Below are 15,029 nucleotides of genomic sequence, written 5' to 3'. Positions count from 1 at the left end.
GTTTTTGAACAGGATAAAGCACTTGGTCAGTGTGTGGTTGGATATGTTGATTTCGATTATGCTGGTGATTTGGATAAACGTCGATCAACTACTGGGTATTTGTTTACTCTTGCTAAAGCCCCAGTAAGTTAGAAGTCTACATTGCAATCTACGGTGGCCTTGTCTACTACAGAGGCATAATATATGGCAGTTTCAGAGGCTGTAAATGAAGCAATTTGGCTTAACGGGTTGATGGAAGACTTGGGAGTTGTTAAAAGTCACATTAGTCTCTATTATGAAAGTCAGAGCGCTATTCACTTAGCGAAAAATCAAGTCTACCATTCAAGGACTAAGCATATCGACTTGAGGTATCACTTTGTGCGGGAGATCTTTGAATAATGAAAGATTCTACTTCAGAAAATTACGACATCAGAAAATCCTGCAGATATGATGACCAAGATGGTAACAGTAATCAGGTTCAATCATTGTTTGAACTTGATTAACATCCTGAAAGTATGAACACCTTCGGGTGTGAGGCGCTTGTGAGCGCAATTAGAGGCACTACAAATTTGGGGAGTTGAAGAAGTTGAGTAGGTTTGGTAATTTCAAGTCAAGGTGGAGATTTGTTAGATTTGTCTAGAAATTAAGTTGACAAGTTGGAAATTTCATCTTGGTTGGTGGCCAACTTATTGTAAATTTCATCTTGGTTGGTGGCCAAACTTTGAACATGTGAATTTCATATTTGGTGGCTAACTTGTACACATTGGAAAATTCTTTGGTAGGTGGCCAAACTTTGAACATATTGTTCTTAAAACTCAACTATAAATAGGCCTAAGTATTTCCATTAGAAATCATCCCAAAAACAAGTTCTCTCTTCCTCTTGTATTCTTCATTCTCCCACTTTGGGAATTCTAAAGAATTCCATTTTTTGTAATATTGGCGATATAGTGAAGTTATCATCCGGTGTGGTGCCCGAGGAGTAGACGATATTCTCGTCGAACCTCGTAAATTTGGTGTGTTCTCTCATTTATTATTTTTTATTCGGTTTTTCCATTGTGTTTCAATATCCAATAGTTTGACAGATTTATCCGCTGTGCAACCTTTGGTGGTTTTGATCTTGACATTTTAGGTCAATTTTGAAACTACGTTCGTGTGGGAAATAACCCGATTTCCCCAACACTTTTTGTCACTGTAATAGATATGATTTATCGTTTTCGTTCATATAGTTTTTTGCATTAATTTATCCTCTAAGTTATTTAGGGATATCATCCTAACCCTCGAAGTCCGTTAATCGTTTTAACTAATAGAATCATGAGTCTTCTGTGTATTTGTGGATTAAAGGATTATGTTAAAATATTTACAAACACGACGATTAGAAAAAAATTCCGAAATTTTATTATTTAGTTTAGTGAGATTAAGTAATTAGAAAACCGATAGCCCTTTACCGGTAAAAAATTACCTAAAACATTATTATTTATACATAAAATACTAATGTTTTTTAATATTTCCGATAAAGTGCTCAATAATAATAAAACCGGTAGCGCTTTATCGGTTTTGTTAATAAAATCGATAAAACACCCAATAATAACAAAATCGATAGAAATAATAATGTTTCCGGTAATTTTTTTTATCAATTTTAATATTTAAATAATAATAAATTGATAAGATCTTTTTTTAATCGTATATTAAAATGACCGAACGTAATAATTTCCCTCTTTTAAGACTTAAAAACATTCGTGAGTAAATATCCTATAGATTTTAAATCATTGTAATAATTAAAAACCTGTCTTATCAGAAAGTCACGTGGAGCGTTGATAGGTCCCGATTTTGCGACATATTAAATTTTGATGTCGAGGAATAAGAATCCAAATAAAACCCGGTCTAATTATGGTATTAGTCCCTTTACTATGCTAAAATCATAGATTTTAATTCCATTATTCAATTTCACATAGATTTGTCCCTTAATCCCCTTCTTTAAGAATGTTATTAGTATATTTGAATTGATGATACTGTTACCTGCCTACCGTTAAAATGATAACAATGAAATCATTTTTAGTAGTTTTAAGCGTTGGGATTATATGAATTTATTATTACTTATACATAGATTAGCCCCCTTAAAATGGATAATTTTTTTATTAGTCCATCAATTTTTAGTTTGATGAAATTCAATTTTTTTTCATATTAACTTTGTTTTTTTTGTAGATTTTGTATTTTTATTTTTAAAAATAACTCTATTTTATGGCTTTTAAACATTATTTAGAAAGTTTTAAAATCTATTCATAAATTTTTTTAAAAAAATTAAGTTTTCAAGTAAATAAAAATAATTAATAATTTAGGCTTAAGGGTCATCTTTACCCTTGTAGTAGATCCAATTTATCATTTTTGTCTATATCGTATTTTCACATTAATTTAGCCCTCAAAGTTGTTTAATTGTATTATTATATATATTACCCCTAATTTAAAATCCTAAGATAGAGTTTATGGTTTAGAGGTTATAGAGTTATTATTTAGGTTTAAGATTTATAAATTAGTGTTTAATTTAGGGGTAGAGTATAGAATGATGCAATTGAACAACTTCGAAGGTTAAATTTATATGAGAATACGATTGGGGCAAAAATGATATATTGGGCCTAATACAGGGGCAAAAGTTACCTTTTTACCAATAATTTTTATATATAGTATTTATCTTTTGTTGCTCACTCTTTCTTAAAGATGCCCTTAAAATGGTTTTAAAATTTTAGATATCGATAATATAAATATTACATTTTGTTGCCTCAAATGATAGAAATTCAATTTGGTATACTCTAAAAGTATAAAATTAATTTAATATGATGATAATTTTTGTTTTTTATATTTTCAACCCCTCCGAAAACAATCATGACTTTAACTCTAATTGTGTGATCAAATAACAGTAAAACCATGTTTAAAATTTAACGTTAAATTTTGAAAAAAAAATTAAAAGTTTAGGTATTAAAACGGATTAAAACTGATAGTTTAAGTGCTAAACATGTTAAATTTTTAACGATAATGTACTAAAATAAAATAAAAACTAAATGTTAGGTATGATTTAGAAAAATAAAAGTTTAAGTATTAAAACGTGTCAAAACTAATAATTTAGGTAATGCATGCGTAGTTTACCTTAAATCGAATTCTGAAATAGTAAAATGATCAAAATCAGAATTAGGCCTAAAATACGGTACCGAAAAGGAAAAGTGGGGATGAAAAGGAGGAGTCAAAGGTCAACAATATCAAGGGCAGCTGATGAAACGGAGATATCAACGGTGGATTCTGTTACACATAGACACCACCTGGGAAAGAAAAAGGACGAGTCAATTGAAGTCAGAGAAAGACAATTATACCCCTTTCTCTCTCTTTAAAGCAACCCCTTTCTTTGCCTTTCTCTCTCCAAATCTAATTCCGATGCCGTTTTATTTCATAACTATCATTAAAACGACACCTGCGTTTCTCTTCTCTTGCTCTTTTGAGAGGCATGGCTGAGACTGAAAGCGAAGCGCAGCCGATGGAACGACACGAGGAAAAGCGAAACGACGACTCGGTAGGAGGAGCGGACGAGTTGGATGATGACGAAGAAGAGGAAAAGGAAGGAGTGAGTCGAGTTAACGAGTCGGACGAGGCGGGAGCGGCGCCGTCGTGTGACGCCGAGTTAAAAGACTCGCGGCTGGAAAACCTAACGAATGATGATCGTCGTGAGGGTAAGGTTTTTTTTAAGTGAAGAATTCCGTTCATTTCCCCTTGTTTATTTAATGAAAATTTCGCTGTGCGGTGATCTCTCAGGGTTGCGGGAGAATTCTACTTCGGAACCAAAGGAAGTTGTTGAATCTAAGGTCAGGAATTCACTCTTTAACTACTGTATTCATTTCTAGTCGTTTCCGTTTCTTATTTTATTTTTGAAAAATTACGATTATGATTTTTTTTGGTTCTTACTTTCGATCTGTTTGTTTGAACTCTACACTTCTTTTTTATGTTTGTCTATGACTAGAAGCTTAAGTTAGAGTTTGTCTATGGATGGTGTAGAGATCGATGACTTTGTTGCCATAAACGTTTTTCCTTATATTCTATCTTTGCCTTGAAATATTAAAAATATTATTAAATAAAGTACTTTGCAGCAGTGTTTCTCTGCTTCAGTAAATATTAAATTTATTTTTCATATGTTATTGATTGCAGTGTTGCACTGAATAGCCAACAAGGTCTTGTGGGAAATGAACTAGTTAAGGTCCTTGGAATTTGCAAGATTAAACATCTCACCTCTCTATATGGATATATGCATTCACATGAACCCACCAGCACCTTTGGGTTCATTAAAGTTGAATTATAGGATATATGAATGTGGTTGTTTCTCACAGCAAGTGTGCTCTTTTATTTTAATCGAAGTTTTCGTTTTTAGAAGCCAATTAAGACCTAATATATTAAGGATATTTATCTTTTTTTCTTCTTGGTTGCAAATTTGTGTTATTGTGCATGGAATCAATTATCGAATCTATTTTTGATATATAAGTGAATGCTATGTTAAATGGATGGCTAAAGGATGCGAATATAGTTTATCCAAACACATTCAATCAGCCTTGTCAAAGCTTTTCCAGTTATATCTTCTAATTTTGTTTGACTTTAATCTTTTTGGTGATGATATATATTGTCCTTTTGAGTTAGAACATTGAGTGAGTTATTCTAAACCATCATAATGATGTGGAAGATCCATGTCGTTGGACCTTGACATCTTATGTACAATTAACTCTTTCTGTGATTGAATTGTTCTTTCATTGAGTTCTTTTTTTTCTTCTTTAGGATCAAGTTAAGATAGCCCACCAGGAAATGCCTAATTTTGCTTTCCAGGATGCAGAATCTCCAAAACAAAATCCGGTCCATGAATCTGTTTTGCCAGAACCATCACCAAGTTCTCCGAAACAAAATCTGGTCAATGAATCTGTTTTGCCAGAACTGTCACCAACTTCTCCGAAACAAAATCTTCTCCAATTATCTGTTTTGCCAGAACCGTCACCAACATCTCCGAAACAAAGTCATTCAGATCAGAAGGTTAATAGCTCATCCCTTGCAGAAGCAAACCAACAAAGCCCTTCTAATCTTAAAGTGGTACCCTTTGTTCCCTATGTGAAGACACCAGTGTCTGATGGTTACAATTGGCGGAAATATGGTCAAAAGCAAGTGAAGAGTCCTAAAGGTTCTCGAAGCTATTACAAATGCACATTCTCCAATTGTCAGGTTAAAAAGATAGAATGCTCTGATCACACAGGCCATATAATAGAGATTGTTAATAAAGGCATACATAGTCATGAACCTCCACGGAAGATTAACTTTACAAGGGAAAGTAAGGTTTTATCATCTGCTGTTCCTGTTTCAATTAATCCTGTCACAGCTGCTGTTCCTGTTTCAATGAATCTTATAACAGAACAGCCTGTCAGAGTGCCTAATGATTCTGATCCTTCTACATCTTCTAAAGAATCTTTACCAGAAACAACTGTAAATCCTGAAAGAAAACAACAGTGTTCTAGTGGCTCTGACGGGAATGGTGGCACGCAAATGAAGGAAGAGCTTTTGAGTGAAGCTGAGCCAAATAAAAGGCAAGCTTTTCCATGAATTTCTCTTTGCCTTTCCCTCCTTCATGACATGTCTTGTGTGTATTATTAATGGAAAATCCTCTATGCTTACCTGGTTTTGATAGTTTCTCATTTTCTTATCCAGGAGGAAGAAAGGTGATGCAGTTTGTTCTGGTTCTGTTGTGAAAACTGGGAAAAAACCTAAATTTGTCGTGCATGCAGCAGGTGATGTAGGAATCTATGGCGATGGATACAAATGGCGAAAATACGGACAGAAAATGGTGAAAGGAAATTCTAATCCCAGGTGCTTGTTCTCTTCTCAGTATCATTTTAATGAAGGTTTTATTGTTTTTTTACCTTTAAACCATTGCTAAATGTGGCTGCTCAGGCATATTGTGGCTACTCTGTCGACTTGTACTTATCATTGTTATACTATGTAATGGTGATTACTTTTTTTACATGTCTGTTGTATGGGATCCACAAGGTTTACTATATTATCTCTACCATTCATTTGCACCATGGATCCAGTGGTCTGTCCTTGCTTTTGGTCTCTGTAATACTTAGTGCTTTGCAAAGCCATGTAGGTTCATTTTTTTTGTCAATGTTGTGCTATATTTGTCTAAACATCTCTCCCGAACCGTTATGCTGCTTCCTCTGAGGCTGATGTTCAAGAGTTTGCTTTATATGAGTTTGTTTTCTTTCAAGGATGGCCAATTTGGTAGCTTACAAGCTCAATCTTTAACCAAGCTGTTAGTTCCTTGAATTCGTATACATTCGATTGGGTTTATTCTTATCTTTCAGTTGATAACGTTTTCTAGGAACTACTATAGATGCACTTCTGCCGGGTGTCCTGTCCGTAAGCATATCGAGACAGCTGTAGATAATACAAACGTCGTCGTTATAACATATAAAGGCGTTCACGACCATGACATGCCTGTGCCAAAGAAGCGACATGGCCCTTCAAGTGCTCCTCTTGTTGCTGCTGCTGCTCCTGCTTCTGTGAACAACTTGCAACTTACAGTAGCCGATGAAGTGCAAAAGCAAGCTACATCAACCAAGTGGTCAGTGGGTACAGGAGGTGAACTGACAGGTGAGGCTGTAGAACTTGGTGGTGAGAAGGCGATGGAATCGGCTAGAACGCTTCTGAGTATCGGATTCGAAATCAAACCATGCTGAACTTAAAGGTAACTTTTCTGGCGTCAACATCAGGCATGTCTTTATATAAAATTATTTGAAACGGCCATTGGTCAGGTTTGATTTGTCCTACTACTTTATTGCTATAGTTTCTGGTGAGGCTGTATATTTTCTGTTGTATTCTCTCTCAATCTGTTTGGAACAAGGTTATAATAGTGGAAACAACATAGATTTGGTTGGCAACCCAATTCTCGTTAACTTACTAGGAACCATGTTCCAATCTTCTCTCTTTGTTTTATGCGACATGCACCGGACCGTAAGGGCAAGTTCGGTTCATATAAAAGATCATTATCAGAGGTAATAATCTTTTCCGAAATCTTGGTCTCATATTTAGTTTTCCTCTCATTTCTAGCAGAAGAAAGAATATTACCAACAATAACTTTTTTTAATGCAAAATGGTCATTGTCATAAATCATTGGCCTTTTGTTTTAACTGTTAAGAGGGGCTTCAATTAGGGTAGAAAAGCATCTATCGGTTGCATTACCAAATCTAAGTCAAAGCTTTACAGCTTGGAAATTTTGGTCTTTTTTTCAAACAAAGCATCCATCTAGACATTAAAATGGATGTCCCTTGTTCCCATATGTAATGGGATAAGGGGAGGTAAGATAGTAGGTTGCCCTCAAACACCAGGTTGAGAGCAACTTCCGTAGAAGACCTCCGAATTATGAAATTATGAAATGTCATCATTGTAAAAGAAGGAACATTGGGGTTCTCTCAAAACAAACATGTCTTATAAAAGATAAAAGAGTTCCCCCCCTTGTCCCTTAGGATAGGATTGGGTTAGGGTCAGATTTTTGATCCATCATCATTCTATGTCACTCGATTCAACTCAAATTTAAAGAGATTCTACCCAATCTAATATATAGGGTAAAACTTTACACCAAACACGATATATATATATAATTCTTAATTTTATTAGATAAAATAAGGGTTTACTTTAAAAAAATATACAGATAGATTTGACATTTTCATCATAAATTTGAATCCGACCGACATGAACCTAAATTAAAAAAAAACAATTGTTTATCTAAAGTCAGATCAAAATCCATCGAATTCGGGTCAACTTAAATTTCCAAAACAAACAATTGATTATATAGTCATGTCAGAATCCATAGAATTTGGCTCAAGTGCGACTCTAAAAAAATATTGCCCCTAAATCATTTACTCACAGGTATCAATGACTGCACACATTCATGATTTCACCAGTTATATTTTAATTTACTCTTTAGGAATCTACAATATAGATAAATCCATAAATGCACGAGTATTCATTGAAATTTTTATACACAAAAAAACCATCTTTCATTACTAACCAAAGAGTGAAGAGTAGTGTTATCAGTCAACGTGGTAAAAACTGATGATTGAACCTGGACCGAACATCACTCCGAGGCGAAACTCAATCCGTCGAAAGCTATCGACAATTCCGATACGATCCCATTATCGACTTTTTTCTCTTCGGGCACATCTTTGATCCCGTTCTCTTCTTTTCCTTCTGCTGCAGTTATACACTCCTGGAACCTGAAACAACTCGCGAGATGGTCGTTTGTTATTCCGGCCACTTGCATGAACGAGTAGATTACAGTCTGCCCCACGCTCCGGAAACCCCTTCTTACTAGATCTTTGCTTATGACATCTGCTTTCGGAGTTTTAACCGGAACCTGGCGAGGATACCTGAATCTGTTAACGATAGGCTTGTGGTTCACGAAACTCCAAATATACTCGTTGAACGACCCGAACTCATTTATAACCTGGCATCATCAAAACCTGCAAAAAGTTAGTTTCAATCATAATCAAAGTCACCATGGAGGGTCCAAATAATGTGCCTGGAGGGTTTAGGACCACTTCAGCTACATCTCACCAAACCTACTAAAATAAAATGATCACTTAGAACCTTTTATATTTGTCTAATCACTTGCTAAAACAATAGGGAACAATATAAGTGGTCCCTGATTGGGTATAGCCATCAATTCAATGAATCCTATATCGGGACTATCGGTTTAAGACGAGCCCCGAAGTCGAGTAGACGACTGGAAGTGTGCTATTATCTTGCAAGGTAAACTAAAAATTCATATCTTCCACTATGTAAAACAACTTCAGTAGAGCAAACTTTTGTCATATTCCATGTTATTCGTTATGTGGTTCGAAGGCAAGGTCGAAAAATGGTGAAAAGTATAATGAGATTCTTACCATAGACATTTGGCGTGCATTCTCGACGATAGCCCGCAGCTTTAGTTCTGATAACAACGAACTCGCCAAGCTACCAGGTGCTACTAGCTTCTTCTCATTTAGCTTTGACACGGCAACAGGATCGAACTCCATAAAAACTTCTCTGCATAAAAGATACATCTCAGAAGTCCACATATTCGACGGAAGTAAGATGGAGATTCTGCAGGAACAATACCTAAATATATGTCTTTTGCTTAGGATAGCAGGCCAAGTAAGTTCGGACAATGCACCCGAAAGTACTAGCAGCTCAAACAATTTCCTGCATGTGGAAAACAATATCAGCCAGTCGTCGAGTGAAATTTAATTTTGCCAGAGAGCTAGTTATTTTAATCAGTAACCAGATATAGTCAATATCGAGATAACATACTTGTCGTCGTGTACAGGAACTCCCCACTCTTCATCGTGCAAGGCAGCATAACTCGGATCTGATCCCAAAACCAAAACCAAGTCAGCAGAAAGCATGACGGAATGCCTTCCTCCGGTAAATGTCATAAAACAACCCTTCAAACAATATCGATGACTTGAAGGTGTAACTCAAACAAATTGAGATAGGCTGATATACAGTCTTTCAATTCAAATATAATGCCTGGACCTCTGAATGTGTAACTAATTTGCATTCATGCCATACATGTACTTTCTCATAAAAGTGCAGAGCTTACAAATATCAAGTATGCATTTAACTTATTGGTCGATTCAAATCGTAAAAACCGATAAAATTAATACTTAGAGCAAGCTTATGAGGCTGATAATACAGTTGAAAGCAGCATAGGAAGAAAATGTTCACATGGATTCATAATTGAATCATGTTAAGTCACACACACCTGTATTTGGTGTCACCCAAGCACATCTCTTCTTTTGATGTGAATAACCGGGCGGTGAATCCAAACCACCGTCGGAAGCAACACTTCTAGGCTTCGATGCGTACGTCTTCCTCCTACTTCCTACACTATATGACCGGATTAACCTGCCAGTGGATTCTCTACTATGAAATGAATCCGTGGAAGCATCCGATGAACACGAAGCATTTAGTGACAAATTAGAATGTAATAACTGTTCATGCCGACGAAGCATGGAAGAAACGCTAGCGGAATGCGTCTTTGGAGAAAGTGGACTAATAGTAGATGATGGAAGGGCTTTTTTCTCGACCTCAACCGGAGTCTTTTCAACCTTTCTCAAAGGCTTTGAAACTGGTTTTCTTGCACTCAGTGAACCTGCCTTGTTCCCTGCAGGTACCAGTACGGGCCTTGACTCGGAATCCGCCACACTCATCGACCTCAATCTCGGACCACCGGACATAGACGAAGATATCCCTCAAATTTTTCTACCTGAAAGCAGTCCCGCTTTACCAGCGCCTTGTTTAGTCCGGTCCCTCAACTTTTGCCTATCCAATCCACCAAATCATCAAATTCCTCATAAACAAAAACCCTAAACCAATTAGAAAAACCCTTCTAACACCAACAATTTGATCACATTCAAACAGTGTCTCCAAAAACACCCAAATCTTACTTAAATTTACAACTCTACCACTCTAAGCTTCACTCAAAATCCTAAAAACCCTCATTTTTCATCCAAAAACTCCCTTGAAGAAAAAGAATCCCTTTAAACCCCAATCTCCCTTGTCCTCAAAGTCATCGAAATGAGCTAAAAAAACCCTAAAAATCAATACCCAAACCAAAGTTAATCAAAGATGAGACCACCCTTTAAGAAGAAGAAGCTAAAGGTTCAAGCTTTACAGTTCAGATAGAACAAAAAAGGGGAAAAATGGGATCAAATTGTGTATTCATTTAAATCAATTCAAATTTAGCTTCGAAAAACAGAGATCCATTCTGCATTGTGGAAAACCAGAGAGATGGAAAAAAGAGTTATCATTACCTCAAAAGAAAAAAGCTGACTCGTTTTCTGGCAATTCCATGCTTTCTTTTCTTTCTTTTTTTCTCGAGAAAGTGAGGGAGAAAACTCGACGAGACTTGAAGACAAAGCAAACAAAAGGGGTTCGATCTATGAGAATTGAATTTCACTCCCCTACATTACTGTATCTATCATTTAGAAAGAGAAGCAAAGAACCAATAACGGGAAGAGAGAGAATTGAAGATTAAGCTTTTGTTTATCTATTTACGAAAAGGTCAAATAGTAACTTACGTTTTAGTAAGTTTATTTTTTCCTACTACGTTATATCCCGAAGGTCGTCTCCTCAATTCCTGGATCAACTGGTATCTCATGCTGATTTGTATCCGGGACAAACTCGTTACCAATGTCGGCTGCTAGTGAGACATGACTCTCGTCTCTACCGTCTTAATTATATGCTGTGTAGTCTGTCATGTTTTTTTTAATTAGAAAGAAATGAAAGTTATTATTGTTATTTCAGTCTTTAAAATACTCTACACTCTCTAGTGACATGTACATACATAGACACTGATTGACCCTAGTCCATGGGTTCTAAAAACGACTAAATCTGACGCTCTAATACCACTAAATGTAACACCTTAACCTAGTCTCACTCGAAGATCGAATGATTAAAGTATCACACGGGACCATCGAATTGGTTAACCCAATATTTTTAAAAATAATTTAAGTTTTCAAAATATGGGGAACTCTCAATACGTCAAAATAAAAAATACTGAGTTCATGTCAAATATCGGTACGACTGAAATACTAAGAGTTTGTAAGTAGCACATGCCCTCTAATACAGACATACTCTGTTAATCTCGGTTGATCTGGAAAATCTGGTGACGATAACGCTCCACGGACGATCTCCTAAGAACATGTGCATGAAAATACATTCTGAACGTTGAGCTTACGAGCTCAGTGTCACGCTAATAATTGTATTATACTACATTCATTCACTAAATGAGCATGCTAGTGACATAGGTATGAAGACGTAAGATTCCTTTTATGAAATGTTGAGGATGCATCATGGTGTGGTTGAGAGTTAAGCATCTCGAAGCACATACCCCTTTAGCCTACTTGGGATACCCTCGATTATTTGGGGTAAGATTCGGAATGACATAAAAAACGTGCACCCGATCAACTTACTTTGTTGAGTCTTGGGGCATCTACGCCTAGTCGACAAAAAAAGTATCTTGGAACTTGCTCGGATATATCCAACTAAAACGATTGTATCCTGCTAAGGGAACTTGGGTGTTTTGGTTATTTCCTGAGCATCAAACAAAGTTAGTTTTATGTCGTCCTATTATTGTTTTTGGTTGTATTGTGCTTTAATTACTCTCACTTGTAGTTTTATTTCATGAAAATTTGAAATTATTGGGCCCTTCAAACCTAACCCCTTAACCCCATGGATTTCTTATCCAAAACTACTAGTGGGTACTGATACTAAGCCCTTCAATATTAGTACTATCTTTTGGGTATCGATACTAACCAACAAATATAAACTGAAAAGGAAGGGTAGTATCGTACTTTTGAATCAAGTATCAATACTTCTGAACCGATTTTTGTCTCCAATTTAAAAATTAAAGGAGAATGGTCCCTAACGTTATTGATCTGTTCGATTTTAGTACCTAATATTATCGATCTGTTCAATTTTAATCCTTCAGTTGTTAACTCTTATTCGATTTTAGTCTCTCAATCATGTTAGAGACTCAAACAGAAGGGATTACCAAAAATTAATGACTGAATGATTAAAATCAAACGGATCAGTAACGTAAGAGATCATTTTTCTTTAATTTTTAAATTGGTAACCAAAGTCGATCATATCCTAAACATAGAGGGTTATTCGCATAGTTTGCCCTATAAATAATTAATAGAACAAAATAGTGAAAAGTAAATAAAACTCTTTTTTAACCTAAACCCAGCCTAGTCCTTAACTTTTAATGCTTCTTTTAACCTTTCTTCTGCCGTAAACAGTGAAATAAGGCAATTCAGAAGGTTTTTCAAGAGCTAGATGAAGTCAAAGTTGAGAGAAAGTACCGTCCAAGACTTGCTCATCAGTAAGTAACTGAGATTCTAATCTTGTCTGTAGTGAAGAAATCTCACTAAGCAACATAGATTTTGTCTGCTCCTGTTCATTCTTTATCACCTTGGACTAGTTTCGAAGCTTGTCACGGGCTTCTTCTAGGTGTTTGAACTGTTCCTTCTTCCATTCCAGCTGATCTTCAACTTTCCTCCTGCTTTCCCCTACCTTGGCCAACAAATCATCTCTTTCTCTCAGCTCGTCCAGGTTTTGCCTTTTTCTCTGTGAAACTGACAAGTGAGCTTTTAGACCTGCAATCTGTTTCGCCTCCGATTTCCTAAAACCTATGTTTCGAGCAAGCAACGAGGTGTCATGAAGAGCCCACAACTTGGCATTCAAGATGAAGGGCAACAATACAATTGCAAATGCGTTCAGGTAAAATTGCTCTTCAGTAAAACAAAATCAAAATGACATTGAATGTTGATTTTCGTTTCAATTATATCGTTAGACCGTTAAATCATTAACAACCAGAGCCGTTAACCATAATCATTGTGATGTTAATAATTTAACGATTCAGTGGCATAATTGAAACAAAAATTAAAGTTATAAGTGATACAACGTATAAAAGTTCAGTGGTATGATGTAGTTTACCCAAAAATAAACTATAACCGTCTTGAGTGATTGTGTTATATGAATTATGTTGCTGATACATTACACAGTTTAATAAACGAAAAGTTTTATTCATTAAACAAGAAGCGTTTGTAGTCCAACGGTTAGGATAATTGCCTTCCAAACGCATTGTTCTTAAAGAATTCTACCCTTTTCGGACAAGAAAGTTTCAGTTTTTGATTCACATGAAACATAGCAAACAAGGAAGCTTTTTTAAATACTCAAGGCTGTAACTTTCGCAACAAAAAGCTTACCCTACATCACACTGCTATAAAATCCTACTCCCTGCGCTCATACTTCCGTGCCCATATGTGTTTCCCGTTGACCCGGTACTTCGCTACGCGTCTCCCGTTCCATGCCTGATCGACGTTCGTGACGGACCGTAGAACCATCCTACCAAACAATGCCTGTTCACCGCTGTGGACGTTATCCCGCATGTGCACGTTTTCGACACAAACACCGCGTATCCTAGTGAAGACTTCCCTTATTTCGTCTTCCGAAACCAGGAAGCCCCGCGAGAAAGTCAGGAACAGGGTCCTTTCGTCCTCAGTGACGTTGTTGCAAGGATGCCATCCCCACAGGCCTCCTATAGGAAAGTCATGGTCCATGGCTCTAGGCACTATGGTGACGTTGCCGAATAACGGGTGAGGGAAACCGGGGATGACAAGAGGCTGATTGAGGACCACTTGTGGCGCGATCCCCATCATGTGTTGAAAGATATCGGTGAAAATCCAAGCGCAGACTGTGTTCATGAAACTCTTTATCCCGCTGATGGTACTGAATTTGTTCTGATACAACACATGCAGAGAAATATCTTTCTCCATGATCATTGCAGTAAGAGGCAAGTTGCCACTAGGTGGCATGGGGGGGATCAACCGATTCGAGACAGTCCAAACACGAAACGGCCTCACCGGCTAGTGCTTCCAACACAGGATCCGACACGTTTACGCATTTCGCGATAATGTTGGGGTAACATGTCTCTTCGGAGATCAATCCAAACGGTGGACCAACATAATCCAATTTCATGCTCATTAGACGTTGGACCATGGAGAACGGAGGATGAAGAAATTGAAGAGTTCATCATCGATCTAGGGAGATTGGGGTGTTTTCCGGTGAAACGGAGGTGTTGGAAAAAGGAGGTTGGAATCGCGTTCAGGGGTCGAAGAGGTACAAGCTGAAAAGTTTGGGCTTCATCGATTGACGGATGCGACGGTTAGTATCCGTAGACGCGGCGGTCGACGAGCCCGTCCATTAAATTTCTAACATGGATATCAAAATAATGAAAGTTTATATACTAAAACAGTCTAAAACTGATAATTTAGATAAAAACACATAATTTATCTGAAATTAAATATAACCTTAAAATAACAGTATCGATATCCGCGTGTGAAACGATTTTGTCGTCAAAAAAATATGCAAACTTAGAGTTAATGACATACATAAATCAACATGCGATGCATTTGCTTTGTATGTCCATCTCT

The 15,029-nt window shown here is 36.5% G+C and overlaps 3 protein-coding genes across 4 annotated transcripts; 1 reads left to right on the top strand and 2 right to left on the bottom strand.

Moving 5' to 3' along the window:
* The first annotated feature begins 3,406 nt into the window (after window positions 1-3,406).
* On the top strand, window positions 3,407-12,159 carry LOC120130314 (probable WRKY transcription factor 32). Of its 2 annotated transcripts, XM_039147567.1 has the most exons (6): window positions 3,407-3,692; window positions 3,775-3,824; window positions 4,783-5,576; window positions 5,698-5,856; window positions 6,371-6,750; window positions 12,148-12,159. In XM_039147567.1, the coding sequence occupies exons 1-5, from the start codon at window positions 3,470-3,472 to the stop codon at window positions 6,726-6,728; spliced, it is 1,584 nt and encodes a 527-aa protein (XP_039003498.1). In that variant the 5' UTR covers window positions 3,407-3,469; the 3' UTR covers window positions 6,729-6,750; window positions 12,148-12,159. The 2 variants fall into 2 exon arrangements, with proteins under 2 accessions (XP_039003498.1, XP_039003497.1); XM_039147566.1 differs by lacking the exon at window positions 12,148-12,159 and having other exon boundaries at window positions 6,371-6,939.
* Window positions 7,920-11,080, bottom strand: LOC120130315. Its single transcript, XM_039147568.1, has 6 exons — window positions 10,845-11,080; window positions 9,794-10,353; window positions 9,340-9,397; window positions 9,148-9,231; window positions 8,934-9,075; window positions 7,920-8,494 (listed from the first exon to the last, which is right to left on the bottom strand). Exons 2-6 carry the CDS (start codon window positions 10,266-10,268, stop codon window positions 8,126-8,128), a joined length of 1,128 nt encoding a protein of 375 aa, XP_039003499.1. The 5' UTR covers window positions 10,269-10,353; window positions 10,845-11,080; the 3' UTR covers window positions 7,920-8,125.
* Window positions 12,160-13,826: 1,667 nt separating the features above from the next.
* On the bottom strand, window positions 13,827-14,411 carry LOC120130298. Its single transcript, XM_039147549.1, has one exon. It carries the CDS (start codon window positions 14,409-14,411, stop codon window positions 13,827-13,829), a length of 585 nt encoding a protein of 194 aa, XP_039003480.1.
* Between the last annotated feature and the right edge of the window lie 618 nt (window positions 14,412-15,029).

The sequence above is a fragment of the Hibiscus syriacus genome, unplaced genomic scaffold, assembly GCF_006381635.1.
Source record: "Hibiscus syriacus cultivar Baekdansim isolate YM2019G1 unplaced genomic scaffold, ASM638163v2 tig00110540_pilon, whole genome shotgun sequence".
NCBI lineage: Eukaryota > Viridiplantae > Streptophyta > Magnoliopsida > Malvales > Malvaceae > Hibiscus > Hibiscus syriacus.
This window is presented reverse-complemented; position numbering and strand designations above follow the sequence as displayed.

Bases quoted from the DNA above. Each gene is read 5' to 3' on its own strand.
- LOC120130315 (XM_039147568.1), bottom strand. From the start codon at position 10,268: ATGTCCGGTGGTCCGAGATTGAGGTCGATGAGTGTGGCGGATTCCGAG. The intron at 9,232-9,339 runs GTATGTTATCTC...TTCCACATGCAG, and splicing joins GTTCCTGTACACGACGACAA to GAAATTGTTTGAGCTGCTAG. The intron at 9,076-9,147 runs GTATTGTTCCTG...TCTTTTATGCAG, and splicing joins AGCAAAAGACATATATTTAG to AGAAGTTTTTATGGAGTTCG.
- LOC120130298 (XM_039147549.1), bottom strand. From the start codon at position 14,411: ATGCCACCTAGTGGCAACTTGCCTCTTACTGCAATGATCATGGAGAAA.
- LOC120130314 (XM_039147567.1), top strand. From the start codon at position 3,470: ATGGCTGAGACTGAAAGCGAAGCGCAGCCGATGGAACGACACGAGGAA. The intron at 3,825-4,782 runs GTCAGGAATTCA...TTTCTTCTTTAG, and splicing joins AGGAAGTTGTTGAATCTAAG to GATCAAGTTAAGATAGCCCA. The intron at 5,857-6,370 runs GTGCTTGTTCTC...AACGTTTTCTAG, and splicing joins AAAGGAAATTCTAATCCCAG to GAACTACTATAGATGCACTT.